We start from the raw sequence: 23,245 nt of genomic DNA on the forward strand, positions 1-23,245 counted from the left end.
GCTTCAATATCAAAAGTCCAAAGTTTAATCTAAGATATTTTCTCAAAATACAGGGTGTCCCAGAATGATCTATACCGGAAAAGTTGATTTTTTAGGTATGAAGGGCATTATTATAGGTAATATTGTTTTCAATTCTAAGATCAACATATATTTATCTTTCTTAGAAATTTTAGTAGAAATTAGACGCTGCTAATACAAGTTACAGGATATTGCGTAAAAATGGTGAATTTAGGGTTTTCACAAAACAAACCATTTTGAAAATGTGTAAAATTACTAACTGTTCAGCACAAAGTTATTTGGAAAATGTTATACAGGTACTTTTGTTCTTACTTTCCTAACTAGTCGATATCTATCGATTATTTATGATGTTACGAATAAAGGATTTGTTACGCTTGAGTGACCTTATGCTATTGTATTTTTGTTGGCAGTTTTGAAGATAATTATTGCGGTGTCTGCGTTTCATCATTTTAAATGCCGGCAAAGATGGATTTGTCATAAAAGTATAGAGGATGTTTGTCCTTAGTGTCGTGGCATTTATTTATGTCCACAGTAAATTGGCAAACCGACAGCTACGTAACAGAGAAGATTAAAATTGACTACAGCGGATCCTTGAGGAAGTTTTATTCTCTGTAATAATGCCTTTTTTGGGTACAAATTGTGGTAAAATTTACATAAAAAGTCATTTTTTTAACCTAAATATCTGAAGTCATATTGAAATGAACGATGGTGATAAAGCATCCATGTGTTATGATGCCTTTGCGCTGTAAATTACACAAATGTAGTTTTCGTCCATTTCCAGTAATATCAATGTCACGCCAAAACGAATCAAGCTATTTCCCTGAAAGTCATAGGATAAGTAGGTGACATGTGTGCCATTGTATTGCACTTAGATACCCTGTTAACTATATATTTGTAATATTTTTTTCAAACACGGTATAGATCATTCTGGGACACCCTGTATCAAGAGCTATCTTAACAACCACTAAAGAACTGAACAATAGACAGCATTGTCATACGGTTATGTATCACCTGTTGCCATGGTTGTTATGTGTTTATTATTAAATGTCAGAGTCAAGTGCCATATGTTCAGTCGTTACTGATAAATCATTAACTACAACTGGTTACCGCTTATGTCAATATGCTACACAACTGGTTACCGCTTATGTCAATATGCTATCACAGACTGCAGCTGTTATGGTTGATAACATCAACTTCTGGATGTATAAATATATGCAGACCTGCCAACCTACCGAAGTCAGAATGAGGGACATTGAGACCAAAACCTTGTATATGTACACAAACCAGGTACTGACAAATTCAAAGACATAAGGTGTGCAATGCTTTCAGAATTCAGATAAGGTTTTGCAGGTCTGTATTTATCACAATAGACTAAAGAGATTGCTATAGCAAATTTCAAAGTGACATTTTCATCATTTTCTGTTGTTCTTACATTCAAATTTGCCATCACTAAAATTTTCAAAAAACAGGACTGTCCTTCATTTTCACTTTGGTAAACCCCAAATGAGGGACAGTCCCTCAAAACGAGGGACAGTTGGCAGGTCTGTATTATATGTGATTACAATCAAGCAAAGAAAGTTCTGTTACAGACAGTAACTTCCTACATAATTAGTAAAAACACATCCAATGATTGATCTCAAAACAAAATTTCACAAAATCAGACTGTTAAAAAATTGTACCTAGCAACACCATGAACACACACAAAGGAGCAGGCGGCGGATGACATGATCGAGCCGGCAACTTGTGAAACCGCCCGGCCATATGGCATTTTCCAATATCGTTACCCTCATAACCAAAGTGCCTAAGTCATTATTACATTTCTCATTTGCAATTTTGATTTTCTGAATAATAAACCCATAATTAATAAAAAAATTTCCAGCTGCATTCTTCATTAACTTGTGGAATACATCAAAAGAGATGAATTCCACAAGTTAATGAAGAATGTGGCTGGAAATTTGATTAATTATGGGTTTATTAATCAGAAAATCAAAATTGCAAATGAGAAACATGTAATAATGACTTGGGCACTTTGGTTATGAGGGTGACGAATAGTCGGTTAGTTTTGTGGGGTTCATAATCGAACCCCAACGGTTTTAGCATTGTATTTATATTATTTATCAACATAGTCCTCTTTGTTTGTGATATTTCAAGCGTTTTAAAATTTCAACATAATCCGATTCAATTACACGGTTGACTATGAAAATTCACTGAATTTAGAGAATGCAATGCGGCCACCACCTGCAAAGGAGTGTGATTTTACATTTACTTACCTTTCTTTGAAAAGCTTAGTACCTGGTGGTGGTGGGGTGATGAAATCTCTGAAAACAAAAAAATAATCAATATTAACATGAACCAATTCTTTGTTTAATGGGCTATTTCCTTGTACATATATTGTATTGGGCTATTTCATATGACATTTGCCATACCTCTGTGAAAATTAAGAAAAGTTTTCCACAGAGGGGGCATGTTTTTCATGAATTTTGAAACCCATCCTCCCTCTGTACATGGGTTCACATAATATCTTCCATAACTAGGCGAGTATTTCAAAAAATTAATGGAAGTTACCCTACTGTGTATTCTATTTGAAAGCCTTACTATCTCTGTGGAATACTTTAGCTAGCTAAGGGAGGACAGTTTTTATGGTCTACTTAGCTCAGCAATGCTTTGCTGTCTTCGATAATGGTTCATGTACGCTAGAGCGTTTGATAGGAACAAGCGAACAGTATACGAGTTTGCTGATATCTATCGGAGCGCCCAGCAGAGCAGCAGGATTAAAAACACGGTCGATGGTAAAACCAAAATCAATTTCCTTTGTGTCAGTAAGTACATAACGACCCACACATCAACTACTCAAGTGGTCATTAAATAAGCATGTCTGGGGTCGTGTCTGCGGTTAATAGAAAGTAAATAATTTGTATACGTTTATGTTTACATAAAGTGGTGTATATTAGGTTTCAAGGGGTTGTTAATTCAAGCATGGTCGTAAAATTGATTCGATCGATATTTTGGTCAATGCGTTGTATCGGAGCAGAGTTGTCAATTGAGCGGAGCCTAAAAGAGTTTGCTACAGGATTTAATCGGTTTGGGCTTCGGTTTGGGCTTTGATAAAAGCCAGGTACCTCTCCGATACAATGCGCTATCGAATACAGCAACGCATTGCTGAGCTCAGTAGACCATAAATACTGTCCTCCCTAAATAGCCCACATAGGGAGTGTGGTTTGTAAATGGAATAGTGCTATTACACAAAGCAAACTTGATTTTGAATTAACATTCAAGTTATTTACTGTAACATGATGTTAGGTTTTCTTTAGGGATGCATGCTACCCAGTAAATTCCTTGGTACTAGTAGCAAAGTTTGATCTTTTCAAGGCCACATAGACATATTTATGTACCCATTCATCCTTGGCTTTCTGTAGATAGAGGCCGTCAGCGTGACGTCATATTCCGCCATCTTGTGGGTACACGCTGCGATGGTCGTTCGATCTCCATGCACGATGATGCGTGATAACAGCTGCGTGGCAAGCTGCGCCCTGCGCGTAGTGTCCGACGCATGAACACACGTATCATTTGTACCCACAAGATGGCGAAAGGCTGACGGCCTCTATTGTCAAAACAACAATACACCTAGCCTGAGCCCGAGCAATATCTGATATTGCAAGTGAAACAGAAATCATAACATTTATAAATAATTAAGCATAGAGGGTTTACACTGAAGGATCAAAAAGTCACTCCTGAGTTTCAGGACAGAGTGGGTGGGATCAGGGTAGAGGGGGTGGGAGTGCTACTTTTTTCTTTGGGATCGAGACCGGAGTATGGTTAAAATTGGAACTAGACTTAGCTGTGGTCTAAGACCACGAACACAGCCGTGTTGTAACCCCTTAATGACCTTTGACCTCAAAATCTACGAAAAATCCACAGTCATTGCCTTATGTCAATGCATGTGTGCACATAGTATCATTCTGCCATGTTATTTGTGACAGAAGGGACATTTTGAATGTTTTTCGTCTTGGACCGGAAGTGACCCCTTAATGACCTTTGACCCGAAATAAAAAAAAATACCACATATACATTAGGTAAATATAATTCATATGTGCACATAATGTCATCCTCCTATGTTTTTCTTAGCTAATAAACTGTTTTGAAGGAATTTGGCTTTATACCGGAAGTGACCCCTTAATGACCTTTGACCTCAAATTTGTTTATGATTCATAGACACTGGGTAATAACAATGTATGTGTGCAAGTTGCGTCACCGTCCTACGTCATTTGTGGGTGAAGTAGCATTTTAAAGGAATTTGGTTTTATCCCGGAAGTGACCCCTTAATGACCTTTGACCTCAAATATGTGTATGATTCATAGACACTGGGTAATAACAATGCATGTGTGCAAGTTGTGTCACCGTCCTATGTAATTTGTGGGAGAAGTAGCATTTTGAAGGTATTTCGTTTTATACCGGAAGTGACCCCTTAATGACCTTTGACCCCAAATAAAAAATACCATATATACATTAGAGAGCGCACCACCAATGATTGCGCCATTGGATTACACAGGGAAATACGCACGTTTGGATGGCGTTTTGTCACTGCTATTTGGCCGCAAAGAAAAAAGGTGCAAATTTAACCCTAAAAAACCACTCAATTTTTGAAACCGGACGTTGTTCAAATTCGCGTCAAAACTTCACCTCTGAAATAAAATATTGGGATTTTTTCTCCGATTCCTTCATGTAGACACTTGTCGGAAGTAAATGAGCTGAAAAAGCGCGAATTTTGACATTATCTTTAGAAAATAAAGCCGCAACTAGCTGAAATAAGCGGTGGACTATTTTAACCGAATTTCACTGGTACATAAATCGTGGAGTGATTTGGTGGTGCGCCCTCTTATAAACGTCAATAGTTAATATCAAAATCCATTTTTTTACATGTTTAAGTAAACTAGAGACAGTTTCTAGTCATTTCCCAAGATTTCATCCCTCTACGACTTTTCGTTCGGAAGAAATGGTGCTCTAAATATCAGTTCCAAATCACCAAAAGACCCAAATTTCAACGTGTTTATCAACATACAAAAGTTTGAAGAGGTTGGACATAAAATTGAATGTTTTATGCAAAAAGATACTCTTTAATTTTAATTTTTTTAATTGTGCAAAGTACTTTATGTGTGTACAAATATTTTTAATACCTTAAATATAGGCCTATTTACATAATTGAGTCAAATTACCCCCCCTCTCGTTCTCTGTCTTCAAACTAGGCCTACTGATTTTGGAATTTTAAGCAAAAATACAAGTTTTATACGTTATTCTGATTTGGTATAAATCTATAGCAAAAGTGCTCATATAAAGTAGATTTGTTATGCTTTTCTTAATGTCAGAGACTTGTATTTTTGGATAAATAAAAAAACATTATTGCTAAAACTAATCACAAATGTTATTTCAAGCATTTGCGAATGAAATAAAATTATTTATTAAGACTTCCGCCCTTATTCTATGTTTTTTTGTAAAAATGCGCGTACATAGCAACACACTTTAAAAGCCGCTTATAAGAGAGCGCACCACCAATGATTGCGCCATTGGATTACAAAGGAAAATACGCACGTTTGGATGGCGTTTTGTCACTGCAAAAACGTAATATAGATAAAAAGTTTGGTATCAAATTAAAGCTTATCACGTGTAGAATATTATTCTTTTAACAGAATATATTGGTAACCATCTACTTTTTTTGCTATTTGGCCGCAAAGAAAAAAGGTGCAAATTTAACCCTAAAAAATCACTCAATTTTTGAAACCGGACGTTGTTCAAATTCGCGCCAAAACTTCACCTCTGAAATAAAATATTGGGATTTTTTCTCCGATTCCTTCATGTAGACACTTGTCGGAAGTAAATGAGCTAAAAAGCGCGATTTTTGACATTATCTTTAGAAAATAAAGCCGCAACTAGCTGAAATAAGCGGTTGACTATTTTAACCGAATTTCACTGGTACATAAATCGTGGAGTGATTTGGTGGTGCGCCCTCTTAGGTTAACATAATTCATGTGTGCACATATCGTCACTCTCCTATGTTTTCTTAGCTAATAAAAATTTTCGAAGGAATTTGTTTTTTTACCGGAAGTGACCCCTTAATGACCTTTGACCTCAAATCTGTGTATGATTTATAGACATTGGGTAATAACAATGCATGTGTGCAAGTGGCGTTACTGTCCTACGTAATTTGTGGGAGAAGTAGCATTTTGAGCTGAAATCACGTTTTTGACCCCTGTGACCCTTACATGACTTTTGACCCCACAAATTTCATGCGATATGTAGGGGCATGGTCAATGATGATTGTGACCAAGTTAGGTCAAAATCGGTGTACGGATGTCAGTGCTAGAGCAAATGTAATTGTCGACAGAAGAAGAAGAAAGAACTAGACTTAGCTGTGGTCTAACCCACGAACACAGCCGTGTTATAACCCCTATATGACCTTTGACCCCAAAATATATGAAAACGCCCATAGACATTGGCTAATGTCAATGCATGGGTGCACGTGGCACCACTTTGCTATGTTACTTGTGGCAGAACGGGAATTTTGAATGTTTTTCGTTTTATACCGGAAGTGACCCCTTAATGACCTTTGACCTCAAACAAAAAAATACCATATATACATAAGGTAAACATAATTCATGTGTGCACATACCGTCACTCTCCTATGTTTTTCTTAGCTTATAAAATGTTTTGAAGTAATTTGGTTTTATACCGGAAGTGACCCCTTAATGACGTTTGACCTCAAACAAAAAAATACCATATATACATAAGGTAAACATAATTCATGTGTGCACATACCGTCACTCTCCTATGTTTTTCTTAGCTTATACATTTTTTGAAGGAATTTGGTTTTATACCGGAAGTGACCCCTTAATGACCTTTGACCTCAAATCTGTGTATGATTCATAGCCACTGGGTAATAGAAATGCATGTGTGCAAGCTGCGTCACCGTCCTATGTAATTTGTGGGAGAAGTAGCATTTTGAAGGTATTTCGTTTTATACCGGAAGTGAACCCTTAATGACCTTTGACCTTAAACAAAAAAATACCACATATACATTAGGTTAGCATAATTCATATGTACACATACCGTCACTCTCCTATGTTTTTCTTAGCTAATAAAATTTTTTGAAGGAATTTGTTTTTTACCGGAAGTGACCCTTTAATGACCTTTGACCTCAAATCCGTGTATGATTTATAGACACTGGGTAATAACAATGCATGTGTGCAAGTGGCGTTACTGTCCTACGAAATTTGTGGGAGAAGTAGCATTTTGAGTTGAAATCACGTTTTTGAATCCGTGTATGATTTATAGACACTGGGTAATAACAATGCATGTGTGCAAGTGGCGTTACTGTCCTACGAAATTTGTGGGAGAAGTAGCATTTTGAGTTGAAATCACGTTTTTGACCCCTGTGACCCCTACGTGACCATTGACCCCACGAAATAACGTGTAATTAGGCAACTGAATGGTTGGCTTACTATAAAGGTATGATTCTCGCTCCCCAATAAACGTTGCATCCATATATGCATCCCATTCAGTAGACGGCTCTAGACGGCTCTTCCTCCGCAAAATCATCTAAAGGAATTTCTTCTCCAGGAGTTTCAAAATCAGCCATGTATATATTTACCAATATTTTTTTACTAAAAAAATCCACACTATACAAAAACAACCCATCAAAAAACAACCACACCCAAATCAAACCTCATATTTCAAGTCTTTTAGTTTGTTTTAGATTTAAGAACAATATTGCAGGAAGTAAAAAGAGGAAACGTTCAAAAAGACGTTTCAAGAGATTTCAATGTTTTTTTTTTATCGTATTTCAAATTTAACATTGTATTTTAGAAATCGAGTATTTTTGACCTTTTTAAATGTCAATATTCTGGCTTGACCTTATGCCGCTATTGGTAGTGTATCTACTACTCCGCGCACTTTTTATATACATCAAAGCCAAATTCTACGCAAAACAGGTCTACATTTCAGACAAAATAATGAAGACAAATTTAGAGGGAAATAATTTAAGTGAATGAACTTCTCACCTTTCTAGTCATTGTAGGCTTTTTTTATTTACAATTTTGATTACATGTTTTGTGTTTCGAATTCATCATAACAATACAGTCAACTTTTGTCATATAACGGCTCCTATTTCTTGATAATGAAACTCAATCTCTTTATCTCTATATTATGAGCCTTTTGTTTCATCTCATCCAGCTTAAATAACCAGCCTATGATGCTCATAGTGCCCGTATTCATTAGTTATTTGAGATATTAGAGCTCCCAAATGACAAAAAAAAAAACATATTTTATGATAATAATGATAAATGGGCAGTAATAATGCCTGTCAAAACCAATCTGTTCACGGTTAAAATTAACAAATTATTAGGGTGACATTATTATTTGGGTGACATGTTCACTAGAACAGTGCATTTTTCTGAAATGTGTATCGTATCAAGTTCAAACCTTTTTTATTTGAAGGACTTGAAAAAATATAGTTAATGATTCACTAAAAGCGGCACTTTACTGTTTATGAGCTTTTTGAGTTATTTTGTAATGTTTGCATCTTCTCCTTTTTGCCCAGTCAGTTTTTTAAACCGACACAACTGTCAACAAATTGCCTGTTACCTCTAAACTCTTAAAATTCATGAGAAAGAGGTCAAAATTCGGCGAAAACCACAAACATGACGAAGGTCCATTTCCTTGAAAAAATATGATACTAGACTTAGCTGTGGTCTAACCCACGAACACAGCCGTGTTGTGACCCCTAATGACCTTTGACCCGAAAATATATGAAAATGTTCAGAGACATTGGCTAATGTCAATGCAATGGTGCACGTGGCACCACTTTGCTAAGTTACTTGTGGCAGAAGGGGCATTTTGAAGGTTTTTCGTCTCAGACCGGAAGTGACCCCTTAATGACATTTGACCCCAAATAAAAAACAAACACATGAATTGGGTAACCACAATTCACGTGTGAACATACGGTTACTGTCCTGTTTTTCTTATCAAAATTCAAATAAAAAAAAAAATTGAAGGTCTTCGTTTTATACCGGAAGTGACCCCTTAATGACCTATGACCTCAAACAAAAAAATACCACATATACATAAGGTAAACATAATTCATGTGTGCACATACCATCACTAACCTATGTTTTCTTAGCTTATAAATTTTTTGAAGGAATTTGGTTTTATACCGGAAGTGACCCCTTAATGACCTTTGACCTCAAATCTGTGTATGATTCATATACACTGGGTAATAGCAATGCATGTGTGCAAGTTGCGTCACCGTCCTATGTAATGTGTGGGAGAAGTAGCATTTTGAAGGTATTTCGTTTTATACCGGAAGTGACTCCTTAATGACCTTTGACCTCAAACAAAAAAATACCACATATACATTAGGTTAACATAATTCATGTGTGCCCATACCGTCACTCTCTTATGTTTTTCTTAGCTAATAAATTTTTTTGAAGGAATTTGGTTTTTTACCGGAAGTGACCCCTTAATGACCTTTGACCTCAAATCTGTGTATGATTTATAGACACTGGGTAATAACAATGCATGTGTGTAAGTGGCGTTACCGTCCTGCGAAATTTGTGAGAGAAGTAGCATTTTGTGTTGAAATCACGTTGTTGACCTCTGTTACCCCTACGTGACCTTTGACCCCACAAGTTCCATGTGACAAGTAGGGGCATGGTCAGTGATAGTTGTGACCAAGTTAGGTCAAAATCGGTGTATGCATGTCAGTGCTAGAGCAAGAAGAAGAAGAATTAGTTGTGGTCTAAGACCACAAACACAGCCGTGTTGTGACCCCTTAATGACCTTTGACCCCAAAATCTACGAAAACCCCATAGGCATTGGCTCAGGTCAATGCACGTATGCACATAGTATCACTGTGCCATGTTATTTGTGGCAGAGGGGACATTTTGAATGTTTTCGTCTTGGACCGGAAGTGACCCCATAATGACCTTTGATTCAAAATTAAAAAAAGCATGTGTACACTGGTGGGTAACATCAATTCATGTGTGAATATATACCGTCACTGTCAGAAGTAGCATTTTGAGTTGAAATCATATGTTTGACCTTTGTGACCCCTACGTGACCTTTGACCCCACGAATTTCATATGACATGTAGGGGCATGGTCAGTGATGATTGTGATTAAGTTAGGTCAAAATCGGTGTAAGGATGTCCGTGCTAGAGCAAATGTAATTGTCGACAGAAGAAGAAGAAGAAGAAAGAAGAAGAAGAAGAAGAAGACGATCCTGTAAGAAAAAAGACACAGCCGTGACTAACGTCAACGGCTGTGTAAGGAGCGAGAGGGAATGAATGGATTGAGGTAATTTGTCAAGCAGAGCGACAAAACATTGTGATGGGATTTGGAGTCAAAGCTAATCTGGAGTGAGTGTAGGGGATTATTAAACAAATTTATGGAAGCTTTCCGAGACTCCCGTAGTCCCAACAGTGCAGAACTGCTTTACCAGAATTTGCCTTCTGTTTACTAAACATAAGGATCTTTTTTAATTCATGAATGTGGGTGTTTGACAGACATATAGCATTACAACATATTAAAATTGAGACCAGCCTTACTTGTCTCCTTGTATGACTTTCTGTAAATCTAGCTCTGCTCCTGGTTGCGGTGTCCATGTCCGAATTTGGTTCAACGTTGCTGGGTCATTCTTTGTGTTCGTTGTCTTAACATACCTTTGGGCGATTAAAAGAAACAAAAACAAAAATATGAATTGTTAAGTAAATGAATATTAATTTTGTGCACCATCCAAAATGCAATGGGGGGGGGGGACATGGTTTTGCCCCCGCCCCTTGAAATTCACCCCCCACCGCTACTGGCAACATTTATATTGTACATTTTCATGTCTATGCCCTTTTAACTTGAAACTTTAGTGGAGCATCACAGAAAGATACTTTGTGTGGTTTGAACAAGATCTGAGCAATCTTAAAACTTGGACCCTGTATACAAGTTGGTGAGCTTTACCCACTGAAACCTATGAACGCTCTATGGAAGAAATGATCTTAGTCTCCCTCACAGGGGGTGTAGATTTCAAATGGGGTTACCTGAATGAGTAACTCCATTTGAAATTCACACCCTGTGTGTGGAAATATATTAAGGCTGTGTCTTCCATAGGGGAGTATGGATTTCAAATGAAATTGCCCACTGAAGCCTCTCTGATGGCTCATCCACTAAATGCAATTTATCTTACAATCTACTGATCTTACAAAGAAAGCATGTAATATATTTTTGAGAATCACTCTACAGTTTCACCAAATGCTTTTGTTTTCCCTTAAAGGCCTGTTATTACACAGCTGCAAAGTATTCATTGTTATGATATACCATGAAATACATTATTAAAAATTTGAAATAAATCTTTAATATCAGCTTCTACAAATTATATTATGTTACATAGGTCCAGCTGTGATATTTTTAGCTTCAGAAAAAAAACATCAAATACAGAAGCTAATGGGTTTCAGCAATGCATAAACTGGAACTTTTTTAAACAGTGATGTTGAAAAATATGTTGTAAACACTTAAGTTACAAGGTTTTGCTGAAACTTTAACAAAATATGTTTTTTAAATGTTATTTAATTTTTTCATTATATTCTTTTATATAACCAGACATTTAAAGATTGCTGCCAACCTTTTGGGAATGTTTTCGAAAACATTTTGTGTTTGCTGAAACATCCTTAAAATGCACTTTTTACATCTTGCACAAAAAAAATCACAACCGAATTTCTTCCCTGCCTGTTTTATTTCATCAAATTCATCCATTAAATAAATACAATATCAAAAAGCTTTTACAAACATCGTATAATATGGTGAAATGATGAGGATGCCACTGAACGCAGAGCGTGTTGTTGTGGCACCCTTTTAGTATTAAATAATTATGATAAACAAAATTTTAGAAGAATAATAAATACAATAGCAAGATATATGCCTTGTGGGTTAGGTATAAACTTATTATCACAAGAGCTATGCTTTCAATTATAAATCAATGAGTAATGATGGTGAAAATAACAACCAAACCTACACAGTAGGTGTAAAAGGGTTGTAAAATCCCATTATAATATAAAACAGTTCAGGCATGACATAAGTATTACGGTACAATAATAACAAAAATGTATTTAGCCCGGGTGAAAGCATAAGCACATGATTGCACGTGCACTTGCAACATATAATGAGCTAAGTTATAACTTACATAGCAGGTAACTATATATTTAATGCAATTGTTGGTAAATTAAATCTACACCAAGATATTTAATGCAACGATAAATTAACATGGTAAATGGTGTATAGTTCTGCAGAGCAAGAACAATGAAATGCAAATTAGTGATAATCTGCATATAAGGCCAAGCGAGCTAACAAAATTGATCAAATAGCTTGGACAAAATGTTACAAATGCCTGGGTACTTTATTTGGAAATGCTCCTAAATGCTAACATGTCTGATGGATGTGCCTCTGTAAAATAACCTGCAAATGGACAGTACACTTTGGGTGCTACATCACGAACCACTTGGGTCTTGTAGTATAGTAACTTATTCCTCTCTCGTTTGATGAACTGTTCCTTCCATTTCTCTGTTACAAGAAAATATTAAAAAGCAACTTGACTTACAAGCTAAGAATTTCACCTACTAAATAACTATGGCTAGTTTGACAGTGTGTATGACATTGAGACACGCACCCAATCCCCTACTCAATTTGTGTGTCAACTGGGGACATGTGTGCATGTTTTAAAACAGTGCAAGCGTGGACAAAATGGCCATCACACACAAAAAAACAACATATTAAAGCTTAATAAAAATTCCTTTAAAAAAGGAATGTGGCGCCCAATGTGAACTTGGACGTGATATGGTGAATTCCATGGTGTGTAGATTTGGTATTATAATGATTTTTCTAGGGAAGAGTAGAAGATGAACAAATGCAAGAGAAATGTGTTTGATTGGGGAAGGTGTTCTGACAATCCAAATATAAACTTAGTCCACCTCAAATGACCTGTAACAATTTGTTATTGACATTACTTAATTCACCTCGGATGACTTTGATCTGACATTCAACATTTTCGCGCTTACACCAATCATATCCATAACAATTTAACTCTTACAACTTCCTGTCAACTCTCTAATTTAAAACTCTAAATTTCTGTCTGTTTGCCTTTTCTGTCTTCATTGGTCTTGTACCATTTTATATTACACTACAGTTTCTTACAATTATTAAGATAAGCAAACATTGCTGGGTAGATAACAGGATTTAGTTATTTACTTAACCCAATCATGGAGGTAGTAGCTAGTACTACCTCCATGGCAATAACCGCTATATAGATTATATGGTAATTAGCAAACAAAAGCCATCAGTTTATTGAGGCCTCGTTAATTGATCTTATCGCTATGGACCACAAGAGTCTCATCCCAATGGCATAGTCCAATAACCTCAATCACATAATCATAGTGCACAATTTGACCTCAAGTTGCAGAGTATGAGTTTGTGTACCCAAATTTTCAAGGACTGTTCCCATGATAGATGAGCATGTTGTGGACCCTAGTGTATGGTCAAAGTTCACCGTCTATCGGGTTATAAGGCACACGGTAAACTGGTTGAACGCATACAAAGGTCAGGATTTATTTGGTGTTTTTATAAATCCTAATTTTGTATTTTAAACAAAGAATATGCGCTCACCATTTTATCCCGTGCATATCAGAAAACAATAATAAAATAAAATCCAAGCAAATTGTGGTTTTATTTATGAGCTGGCTGCTGGGCATAATTTTAGCAAAACAATTGCGAAGTCAATCTAGCAAGAGTGAAATTAGAAGCGTTTCACAAATGCATGCCTATATTGTGGCGCCTCCGTAGAGAGCGCCACAAAAACAACAACTATCAAGCAAACAAGGTCACAGTGTGTAACCCCTACATGTATAGTGTGTCTTCAGTTACAACTTTGCATTTTTAGGGTATTTAGGCACTGAGGAAACCTTTGGTTGTTAAAAGGACACCACAACACCAAACTGCAAATGTTGTTTTTAATGTTAATTAAAGTTGTTTTCCGTAATTTGGCACGCATCCGACACTTTACGGCAAACCACTTTAATCACCTACTTTGAGTGCCTACGTAGCAATCTTGGTTTTAATGTGTTTTTAATGATATTTGTTATCCATCTGTTCAGAAATCTCATGTGTGCATGTATGTCCACTGTTACAGAGATTTCATATGTGGGTGACCACTCCCTTGCTATCTCAAAATAAAAAAAGTTAACATTTGACCACCCAGCAAATATCTAGTATAATTTGTTACCTGTGTACTTTCCACCTGACAAAGTCATGGGGAATCCCGAGGCACCGCCGGCAAAGTCACTAAGCATAACATCTACTCCATGTGGTAATCGACCACCATTAGGATTGGTACAGTCAACTGTGTTCAGTATTAGGTGTCCTGTCAGTAGACAAAAATGGAAGTGTCATTCATTAAATATAGTCTTTGTTTTTTTTTCAACACATAAATAAAGCAATATTACCGATAGTTTTCAGTGCCAAGCCATGGTAATATTGTCAATGTAATAAAAGTTTGATGCACTTTGGCACTACATGTAAATTGTAACACATGTTGCTTATTAGAATCCATTATTAGTTCCTGTCTCTAACATTAAATGGCAGCACCAGCTCTTTTGGTTTACATGCATGAAAAATACTAAATGTCAGCATTCTACATTCTGATCAAAAACGTCAGAATTCCCTATTCTGTGGCATATGGAAGGATATGGCTCAAAAAGTCTTCCTTTACCATTTCTGGCAGCAGGCGCGTAGAAAAAAATGTAAACAAATGGCCGTGAAGCGGCCATCGCTTATCGCTTGCGCGACGCAAGGGGGTGTCTGCCCCTCTCAGAAGTTAAAAACGTTTGCAAAATGAAGACCCAATTGAAGCGATTTGTTGGACCATTTTAGCACTATTAGTGTGTAAAACTTTAGTTTTAAAAAGCCGAAAATTGGTGAAATGAGCGTTCCATGAAGCCTTAATGTCAAAAGGAGAAGCGATAATTGCCACTTGTTTGTCTACTACGCAGGGGGGTGTCTGAGGGCAAGAAACTTAAGAAGTAAGAAACTTTTGCAAAATAAGACCTAACTGAAGCGATTTGGTGGAGCATTTTAGCACTATGAGTGAGAAAAGATTAGTTTGAAAAGGCCAGAAATGTGTGAAATGACGGTCCATGAAGCCTTTCATGGACAAGTAGTTTCCCTATTATTGTAGGCCTCTAAATTATGTTAAACATAGGGCCTAAACTAGCAAATGTTGAAAGCAGAAGCGAAAACATGGAGTCCGTCTTAATAATACCGACTTTGTTGACAAAGTGTGACGGGCCCTGCATATCGGCGGGCCGGCAGTAATTTTCACATGCTTTTATGACGAGGACTTGCCGCGCGCCTCCCAGTTCTAGCACTCCTTGCATCCGCGCCGGTTGCAGATAAAGAAGCGTGATTCGCGAAATACAATAAAAAAAAGGGTCAATTTTCATACACTTGTTCGCGAAATTGAAAAAAAGGGTGCTCTTTATCCACCAATCACATGTATAAATCATCGTAGTTTCCTAATTCAATTCATTTACGAATTTCAGTTTCATTATTACGTTTGGTGCACATTACATTAGGTCACATAAATTATACGATCCATATGCAACCGCATGTGCCGTACATTAATTAATGCGTTTCCATCAGGAAGGGATATAGCCTATTAGAAATATTATTCGCGTTTTAGCGAAAAAAGTGACATTGTAGAAGGGCAACAAATTCGTGAAATTGCTAAAAATAGGGGTGTTTTTATCCTGAAAAGTTCGTGAAATGAGATTCAAAAGGGTGTGTTCGCCGACGAGCATGAGTGACCCGCGGTATACACGGAGTGCTGGAACCGGGCCCGCCTTCAAGCAATGTCTAAAATAATTGCAGCAGGCCTATATAATTATCATAAGACCTACTTCCGATCGACCCGACTGCAAGTTTTTTAAAGCATGTGCCTACTATCATCATGACTATACGCGCAATTTAACTTTTTTCTCTCTTTTTTTTCTCCCTTTGCTCTTCTCTTTTTTCCCCTTTCTTTTTATCTTCTCTTCTTTTCTTCAAGTTTGCAAAATGAAGACCCAATTGAAGCGATTTGTTGGACCATTTTAGCACTATTAGTGTGTAAAACTTTAGTTTTAAAAAGCCGAACATTGGTGAAATGAGCGTTCCATGAAGCCTTAATGTCGAAAGGAGAAGCGATAATTGCCACTTGTTTGTCCACTACGGGGGGGGGGGGGGTCTGAGGGTAAGACATTTAAGAAGTAAGAAACTTTTGCAAAATAAAACCTAATTGAAGCGATTTGGTGGACCATTTTTTCCCTTTGCTCTTCTCTTTTTTCCCCTTTCTGTTTATCTTCCCTTCTCTTCTTCAAGTTTGCAACAGTGGGGCGCCCATGGGCGCCTTGCTTGCGACGCGCCTATCTGGCAGTCCACAAAACTTCACTAACCCTAACCCAACTGAGTCTCACTAAAGCTCACTATTAAAATCACTCTGCGTGCATGCATTCCATGTGACTTGATGACGCAATCAGCCTAAGTCATATATACCCATGGAATTGCTGCCCGGGGCAGCCAAACCTCGGTAGCTACATGTCGATGATCATGTGTGTGGCATGCGAGGGGTCCCGGGTTTGAATCCTGGGGGTACCATGTGACTTCTTTCTTCACCTTCTCTCCTTTTTTGTTTCTTCTTTCCCTTCCGATGGCAAAAAAAAAAAAAAACACGGGTAGGGTTAGGGTTAAGTGAATCTCTAGACTATACTTAGGTCAGCACCAAGCAGGCATCAACTGAGACCTCTGTTGAAATTGTAACCCTCCTTTCCTTTCACGGCATCTTTCGGCAAGAAAAAAGATTGCCCATGCCCATGATGTCGCGGTCCATGCGGTACGCAAATAAACGGTTACCGCCCATCCCTAATACATTGAAAGCCCACGTAACTGCACGTAATGTAGCCCGAAATGGCAATTTTTTACATTCTTCCTAGAAGAAGATTAAACCAAGAGGTTGTAATGATATAGCTTAATTATAATATTTAAAGTGTTTATTTCACATTTTTTAATGAATCGTCCCGGGGCCAAAAAAAAGTGAAATGTATTTCATTCGAGCAAAATACACCATGTTAGGTGGTTTATTGTTTACTCTTAATCAGCTGTTGTTGATTTCACACCCCATTCAGCGTAATTGGGTGTAATATTGCGATAAATTGGGCGTTAATATTCATCGACGACTTTCGCGTACGTAACAGTAAACGTATGGGTGCATTATGTTCTACATTGGGCGGAAAAAGTGGACGCTCGGGTGTATTCAGAGTCAGACTTCAGACGCACGTGTGATGTTGTTTATACGTTTTTCTTCATCAACTCCCAATTGATTCCGTAAGTAAATCACACAATTCGTAATATATATAGGCTTTTATTGTCTCATAGTTTAACCATATTACTTTTTGAACGATCGTGGAGTGCACCAGGCCGGTTATAACGCTTGGAAAAGTGGGACATGTTTATAACTTGTTGACTTGTCCGGAAAGCTTATAATTTTTTTCTATGTCAGTGCAGTATCAGTATTGCAGCATAGCCAGCTGATCAATATTGCAAAACAATCACGGTAAGCTTTACATGATGCAAATTACAATGCGCAGGGCTGTCAACTTTTGGAATTGCTTGGCGTGAGACAAGCGGCGTACCAGGATTTGCCGACTCCAATGGGGGTAGGAGCAACAAATTATTCATGACGATGCGTGAGATTTTGCTCATTTTCCAGCTTTTAGCGTGAGATTTACTACCTAAGCGTGAGATTATACTACCTTGGCGTGAGAAAGTGACCCAGTGCGTGCAGCGTGAGACTCACGGCCAATACGTGAGAGTGCAGCCCTGAATCATAATGCGTACATCAGATGTGCATGTGGGAAATACAGGAATAAGATTATGAGGATGGAGCAGAATTTATGAATAGCCATTTCATGATTTACAGAAATTACACGTGTTTACTGTCATGACTGTCTTTGTCGATCAACTTCGACCCCTGTAAACGTAAAGTCCTCCCGAGTCCTGTACGCCGGCCTGTATATAGGGGTAATACATTTTAATACATATTTTCTTCATTATCTATTATCATGTTCGGATGCATGATGATGTAAGAATTGATTGAAAGATGTTAAGACGCTGCACTCATTCGTCACGGTCTCACGCCAAGGTAGTATAATCTCACGCCTAGGTAGTAAATCTCACGCAAAAAGCTGGAAAATGAGTAAAATCTCACGCATTGTCAAAATAATTTGTTGTCCCTTCACAGTGTCATGCTTCTGCGATTTCAGCTATATTTCGAATGTAATGGTCTCTAGCCTCGAATGTTATCAGTGAGCAAATTTGTGGCTAGAGTAGACTTTTTGAGCAAGCCACGCCCTGTATGGAAGTCGATTGACAGAGACGGGAAAATTGTTGTTTAATGAGGGGGGGGGGAAGCTCTCTGATACAAAGATGCCCAGCTCGGCATGGAAGTCGAAGGGGCCTATGGGGATTTTATGGAGTTGGCGTACAGTTCCCTGTAGTTGCCAGGGTATCCGAGACCCGGTCGTACAATTAGTAGCCCCATTGATGTTGATGAGGTACATTGTATGTGTATTCATAACCTCATTAATATATGCGAAACCTGTGATCCAATCAAAAGAAATTGATTGCCTGACCGCGCACTAATTGCGAGGTCATTAATAACTCACAACGACTCCTGACGCGCTACAATGACTTCTGCGCGCGCGTGCATGTATAAAGCTATGCGTTATTGCAACGCACGCGCCTACGCGATGCCGCCACGTTTCTGTGATTGGTAGCTCTTGTTGTCGGCGCGAATGTTAAAATCGCCTGGTCGATTTTTTTTGTAGGGTAGGTTACAACAATAATTAAAACTGGTTATATTTTAACAACGTTTTATGGCATAAAATAACATAAAATGCTATTTTGATTTGTTCAAATTATTAAATACGACGGTAATGAATGACAATAATAACTTTGCACCATCTATTTTGAGTTCATTGTGTGAAATTGTCGGGTTTTGTTTTGGGCCTTGGTATTTTTCCTCGGGAGCTGCCGCTCCCTCGGAAAAATACCTCAGCCCAAAACAAAACCCTCCGATTTCACACAATGACCTCAAAATAGATGGTGCGCAGTTATTATTGTCTAATTAATTTATACCAACAAAGAGTACAGTTTTTGCAGTTAATTTACCGTAACTATGTTCCATTTGCCACATTGTTATTTTCAGGTGTCATCCAATAATGGAAAGTTATAGTTGCCATTATACCAGAATAGGCCTACTGCAAATTGATGGAGTGTGATTACTACGTTTATGACTAAGTATGGGTATGTAAATGCAAGTTTATAATTAACAATGTGTTGCAATCTAAAAAACAATATAAATTCTAGACAAAAAAAAAAAAAACCTGTTCTACTGGGCCAACGGTCCCATGAGATTTTTTGTGGGTAAGAAATATAAAAAATCCTGACAGACCATCCCTACAAAAGTCCTTCCGCAGTAGAGCAGGGTTTGTTGATGTTGTCGTCTAGAATTATTGTTTTAAAATAGTTTGCAACACTTTATTGTAAACATGAAAAAAAAAAATGGTGACTAAGGCATGCATTTTCGAGTTATTTTGTATCTGGGTACCCTACACATTTTTCGGGCAGGTAATCAGGTACCTGAAATTGCATAATTGTGTCCCTGGACCTAGAGCTAAATGTTAGGATCATTCATGACTGACTGACCCCCCGCAAAAACAAAAAAATCTACCACAACATTGTTTTTGTCAACCATGAATGATCGTCATATTAACTATTTAGCATCTAGGTCCAGGGACACTTCAAAACCAAGAAAATAAATAACATAAATAATTAAAAAAAACAAAAAAAACATGATGCTGACTCTCTTACTTGGGTAGTGAAATCTTGGTTGGGTACCCGAAAACCGGACCGAAAATGCATGTCTTAGCGGTGCCTCAACAATGGCAAGATGGGCCAGGAACATGAGCCTGGATCTTGTCAGGGACTTCAACATGGGGCCAGGACTTTGCAGGGATTCACCATTCAAAGAGTTCATCCTGTGGACAGCGACTAAGTCACTTGGGAAACTTCACCGTGGGCCGGGATTTAGTCGGGGACTTACCATTCAATAAAATGCCCTGCCCTGTGTAGAAGCTGGCAGGGTCTTGTGTTGGATTTGTAACACTGTCCATGTCCCTGTGTTGCCCAGGGGACAGTGCAGTGTTACAATAGAGAAGGTGCATTATACAAAGTAGATGGGGGAATATTAATAGAAGCATTAATGAAACTTCCATTGCATTGGTTAGATATGTTTGGGTTCTTACAGTAGGGCCTATCGGTTTACAAGAAATTAACTAATTTCCATTTTATCCTTTTCATTTACACATGATGCAGGTGTCCAGAATTTGATATTGATTCAGCATGAGTGTGGCTCGACATCGCTGTATTCCTGACGCCATCGGGTACCGATCTGCTTTGTTACCAAAATGGGACTTGTTTGGTCTTTTAAAAATACGAGCACAGTCAATTACAATCATGGATGTACATGTACCATTATATGCAGGATCCATTCAACCAACTACATGTACTTGTGTATCAAACACAGAGCCATGTACACACAAATTCCATATGCTGGGCCATTTTTTACATCATCGTTGGGCAGGAAAAACCTCCTATGTGTCATTGGCCCCTGAACATGTTTAAAGCAAAACCTCCTATGTAACCTCTTGCGGTTTTGTACACGTACATAGGTTTTTCCTGCCCAGTGACGATATGTAATTATGTAAACATTATAAAAAATAAGCGCCCACCCAAATTTAATGACTTTCTTACGCTCCCTGGGTTGTTAATGGAATGAATATGGTAGGAGAAAATTGTTCACAGTGGACAGATATGGTGGATTGTTGAAAATTGTAAAATATTCCTGTTTCAAAGGGAAAATATTATAAACTATTAAAATTCAGTAACAAGTTAGACAATCTGTCTTCAGTTCCAGTTACATCGTACTTTGTGTACGATGTATACTGCCTCTACATGTGTGTATTGACACTGTCAGCTATGGGGGAATCTTTTGCGAAATTCAGCAACCATACATGTAGCACCTACAGGAACAGAAGAATGGATGAGAAGACAACAAACCAATTTTATTTGAGAACATTATGGAGAAATAATGTCATATGCAAGTATACCCCAGTATGCTTGAAAAATGAATGTGCAGCAATTTACAATGCATGTATTATTGTACAATGCACTTTGAATTTAGTAAAGGGGAAATGAACATACCAACATATATACATATGTACACATATACACATACATGTGAACATATTGAGCTAAATCCTTGCTCCACAAATTCATTTAGATGGATCAAAGAAATACTGATACAACTTGTGTCAACGTTTTTTCAGGAAAGCCCATGCTTTAAGGTAACCCACCACATGGGTAGCATCATGTGACTAAATTGTGCCAGCTGTGTTTTCAGGAATTTTTTAAAATTCATTTTATTGAGCCACAATCAATGATAAAATTGGAAAACAAACAAATTGTGTATTTGTATCTTTAATTCTTTAGTGATTATAGCGATAAAATTGAAATTGAGAATTTGATTTCAATGTTCCGTGCCTTTTACGCAAAGCTTTACGAGGCCTAAAATCTTGATAAATTCCTTCATTTCAATGTGCCGTAGCTTTATCGGAATATTAAAATGGAGAATTTTATCAAGATTTTAGGCCTCGTAAAGCTTTACAAAAGGCCTAAAATCTCGCTTAAATTGAAATTGAGAAGTTTTAATTGATTTTAATGTCCCGTAGCTTTTACCCAAAGCTTACGATGCCTAAAATCTTGAAAAAATGCTTGATTTCAATGTGCCGTAGATTTTACGGAACATGGACAATTTTATCAAGATTTTAGGCCTCGATTTATTAGGCCTAATCTCTCGATAAAATTGAAATTGAGAATTTTAGTTGATTCCAATGTTCCGTAGCTTTTAAGCAAAGCTTTACGAGCCTTGAAGCTCAATAAAATCCTTGATTTTGATGTGCCGTAGCTTTAATTGAACAGTAAAATCAAGAATTGTATCGAGATTTTAGGCCTCTTAAAGTTTTATTAGACCTAAAATCGTGATAAAATTGAAATTGAGAATTTTCAATTGATTCCAATGTTCCGTAGCTTCTACGCAAAGATTTACGAGGCATAAAATCTCGATAAAATCCTTGATTTCAATGTGCCGTAGCTTTAGCGGAATATTAAAATGGAGAATATTATCAAGATTTTAGGCCTCGTAAAGGTTTACAAAAGGCCTAAAATCTCGATAAAATTGAAATTGAGAGTTTTAATTGATTCCAATATTCCGTAGCTTTTACGCAAAGCTTTACGAGGCCTAAAAGCTCGATAAAATCCTTGATTTCAATGTGCCGTAGCTTTTACGGAACAGTAAAATCAAGAATTTTATCGAGATTTTAGGCCTCTTAAAGTTTTATTAGACCTAAAATCGTGATAAAATTGAAATTGAGAATTTTAATTGATTCCAATGTTCCCTAACTTTTACGCAAAGCTTTACGAGGCATAAAATCTCGATAAAATCCTTGATTTCAATGTGCCGTAGCTTTTACGGAACAGTAAAATCAAGAATTTTATCGAGATTTTAGGCCTCTTAAAGTTTTATTAGACCTAAAATCGTGATAAAATTGAAATTGAGAATTTTAATTGATTCCAATGTTCCGTAGCTTTTACGCAAAGCTTTACGAGGCAGAAAATCTCGATAAAATCCTTCATTTCAATGTGCCGTAGCTTTTACGGAACAGTAAAATCAAGAATTTTATCGAGATTTTAGGCCGTTTAAAGTTTTATTAGACCTAAAATCGTGATAAAATTGAAATTGAGAATTTTAATTGATTCCAATGTTCCGTAGCTTTTACGCAAAGCTTTACGAGGCATAAAATCTTGATAAAATCCTTGATTTCAATGTGCCGTAGCTTTTACGGAACAGTAAAATCAAGAATTTTATCGAGATTTTAGGCCTCTTAAAGTTTTATTAGACCTAAAATCGTGATAAAATTGAAATTGAGAATTTTAATTGATTCCAATGTTCCGTAGCTTTTACGCAAAGCTTTACGAGGCATAAAATCTCG

At 37.1% G+C, this 23,245-nt stretch overlaps 1 protein-coding gene and 1 long non-coding RNA gene across 2 annotated transcripts in view; one reads left to right on the forward strand and one right to left on the reverse strand.

Annotated features, from left to right (window-relative positions):
• LOC140150208 (cytidine monophosphate-N-acetylneuraminic acid hydroxylase-like) overlaps positions 1 to 23,245 on the reverse strand; it is a 57,398-nt gene that overhangs the window by 6,190 nt on the left and 27,963 nt on the right. The window contains exons 6-9 of the mRNA XM_072172213.1: positions 14,326 to 14,463; positions 12,476 to 12,611; positions 10,613 to 10,726; positions 2,289 to 2,336 (exon numbers count right to left, since the gene is read on the reverse strand). Of these exons, the coding sequence (XP_072028314.1) occupies positions 2,289 to 2,336; positions 10,613 to 10,726; positions 12,476 to 12,611; positions 14,326 to 14,463 (436 nt within the window). The remainder of the gene's footprint in view (positions 1 to 2,288; positions 2,337 to 10,612; positions 10,727 to 12,475; positions 12,612 to 14,325; positions 14,464 to 23,245) is intronic.
• Positions 17,240 to 22,188, forward strand: LOC140150917 (uncharacterized). The gene is made up of 3 exons (XR_011858870.1): positions 17,240 to 17,459; positions 19,342 to 19,439; positions 20,511 to 22,188. It is a non-coding gene; the product is annotated as an uncharacterized lncRNA (long non-coding RNA).

Source organism: Amphiura filiformis, chromosome 4 (assembly GCF_039555335.1).
Source record: "Amphiura filiformis chromosome 4, Afil_fr2py, whole genome shotgun sequence".
NCBI lineage: Eukaryota > Metazoa > Echinodermata > Ophiuroidea > Amphilepidida > Amphiuridae > Amphiura > Amphiura filiformis.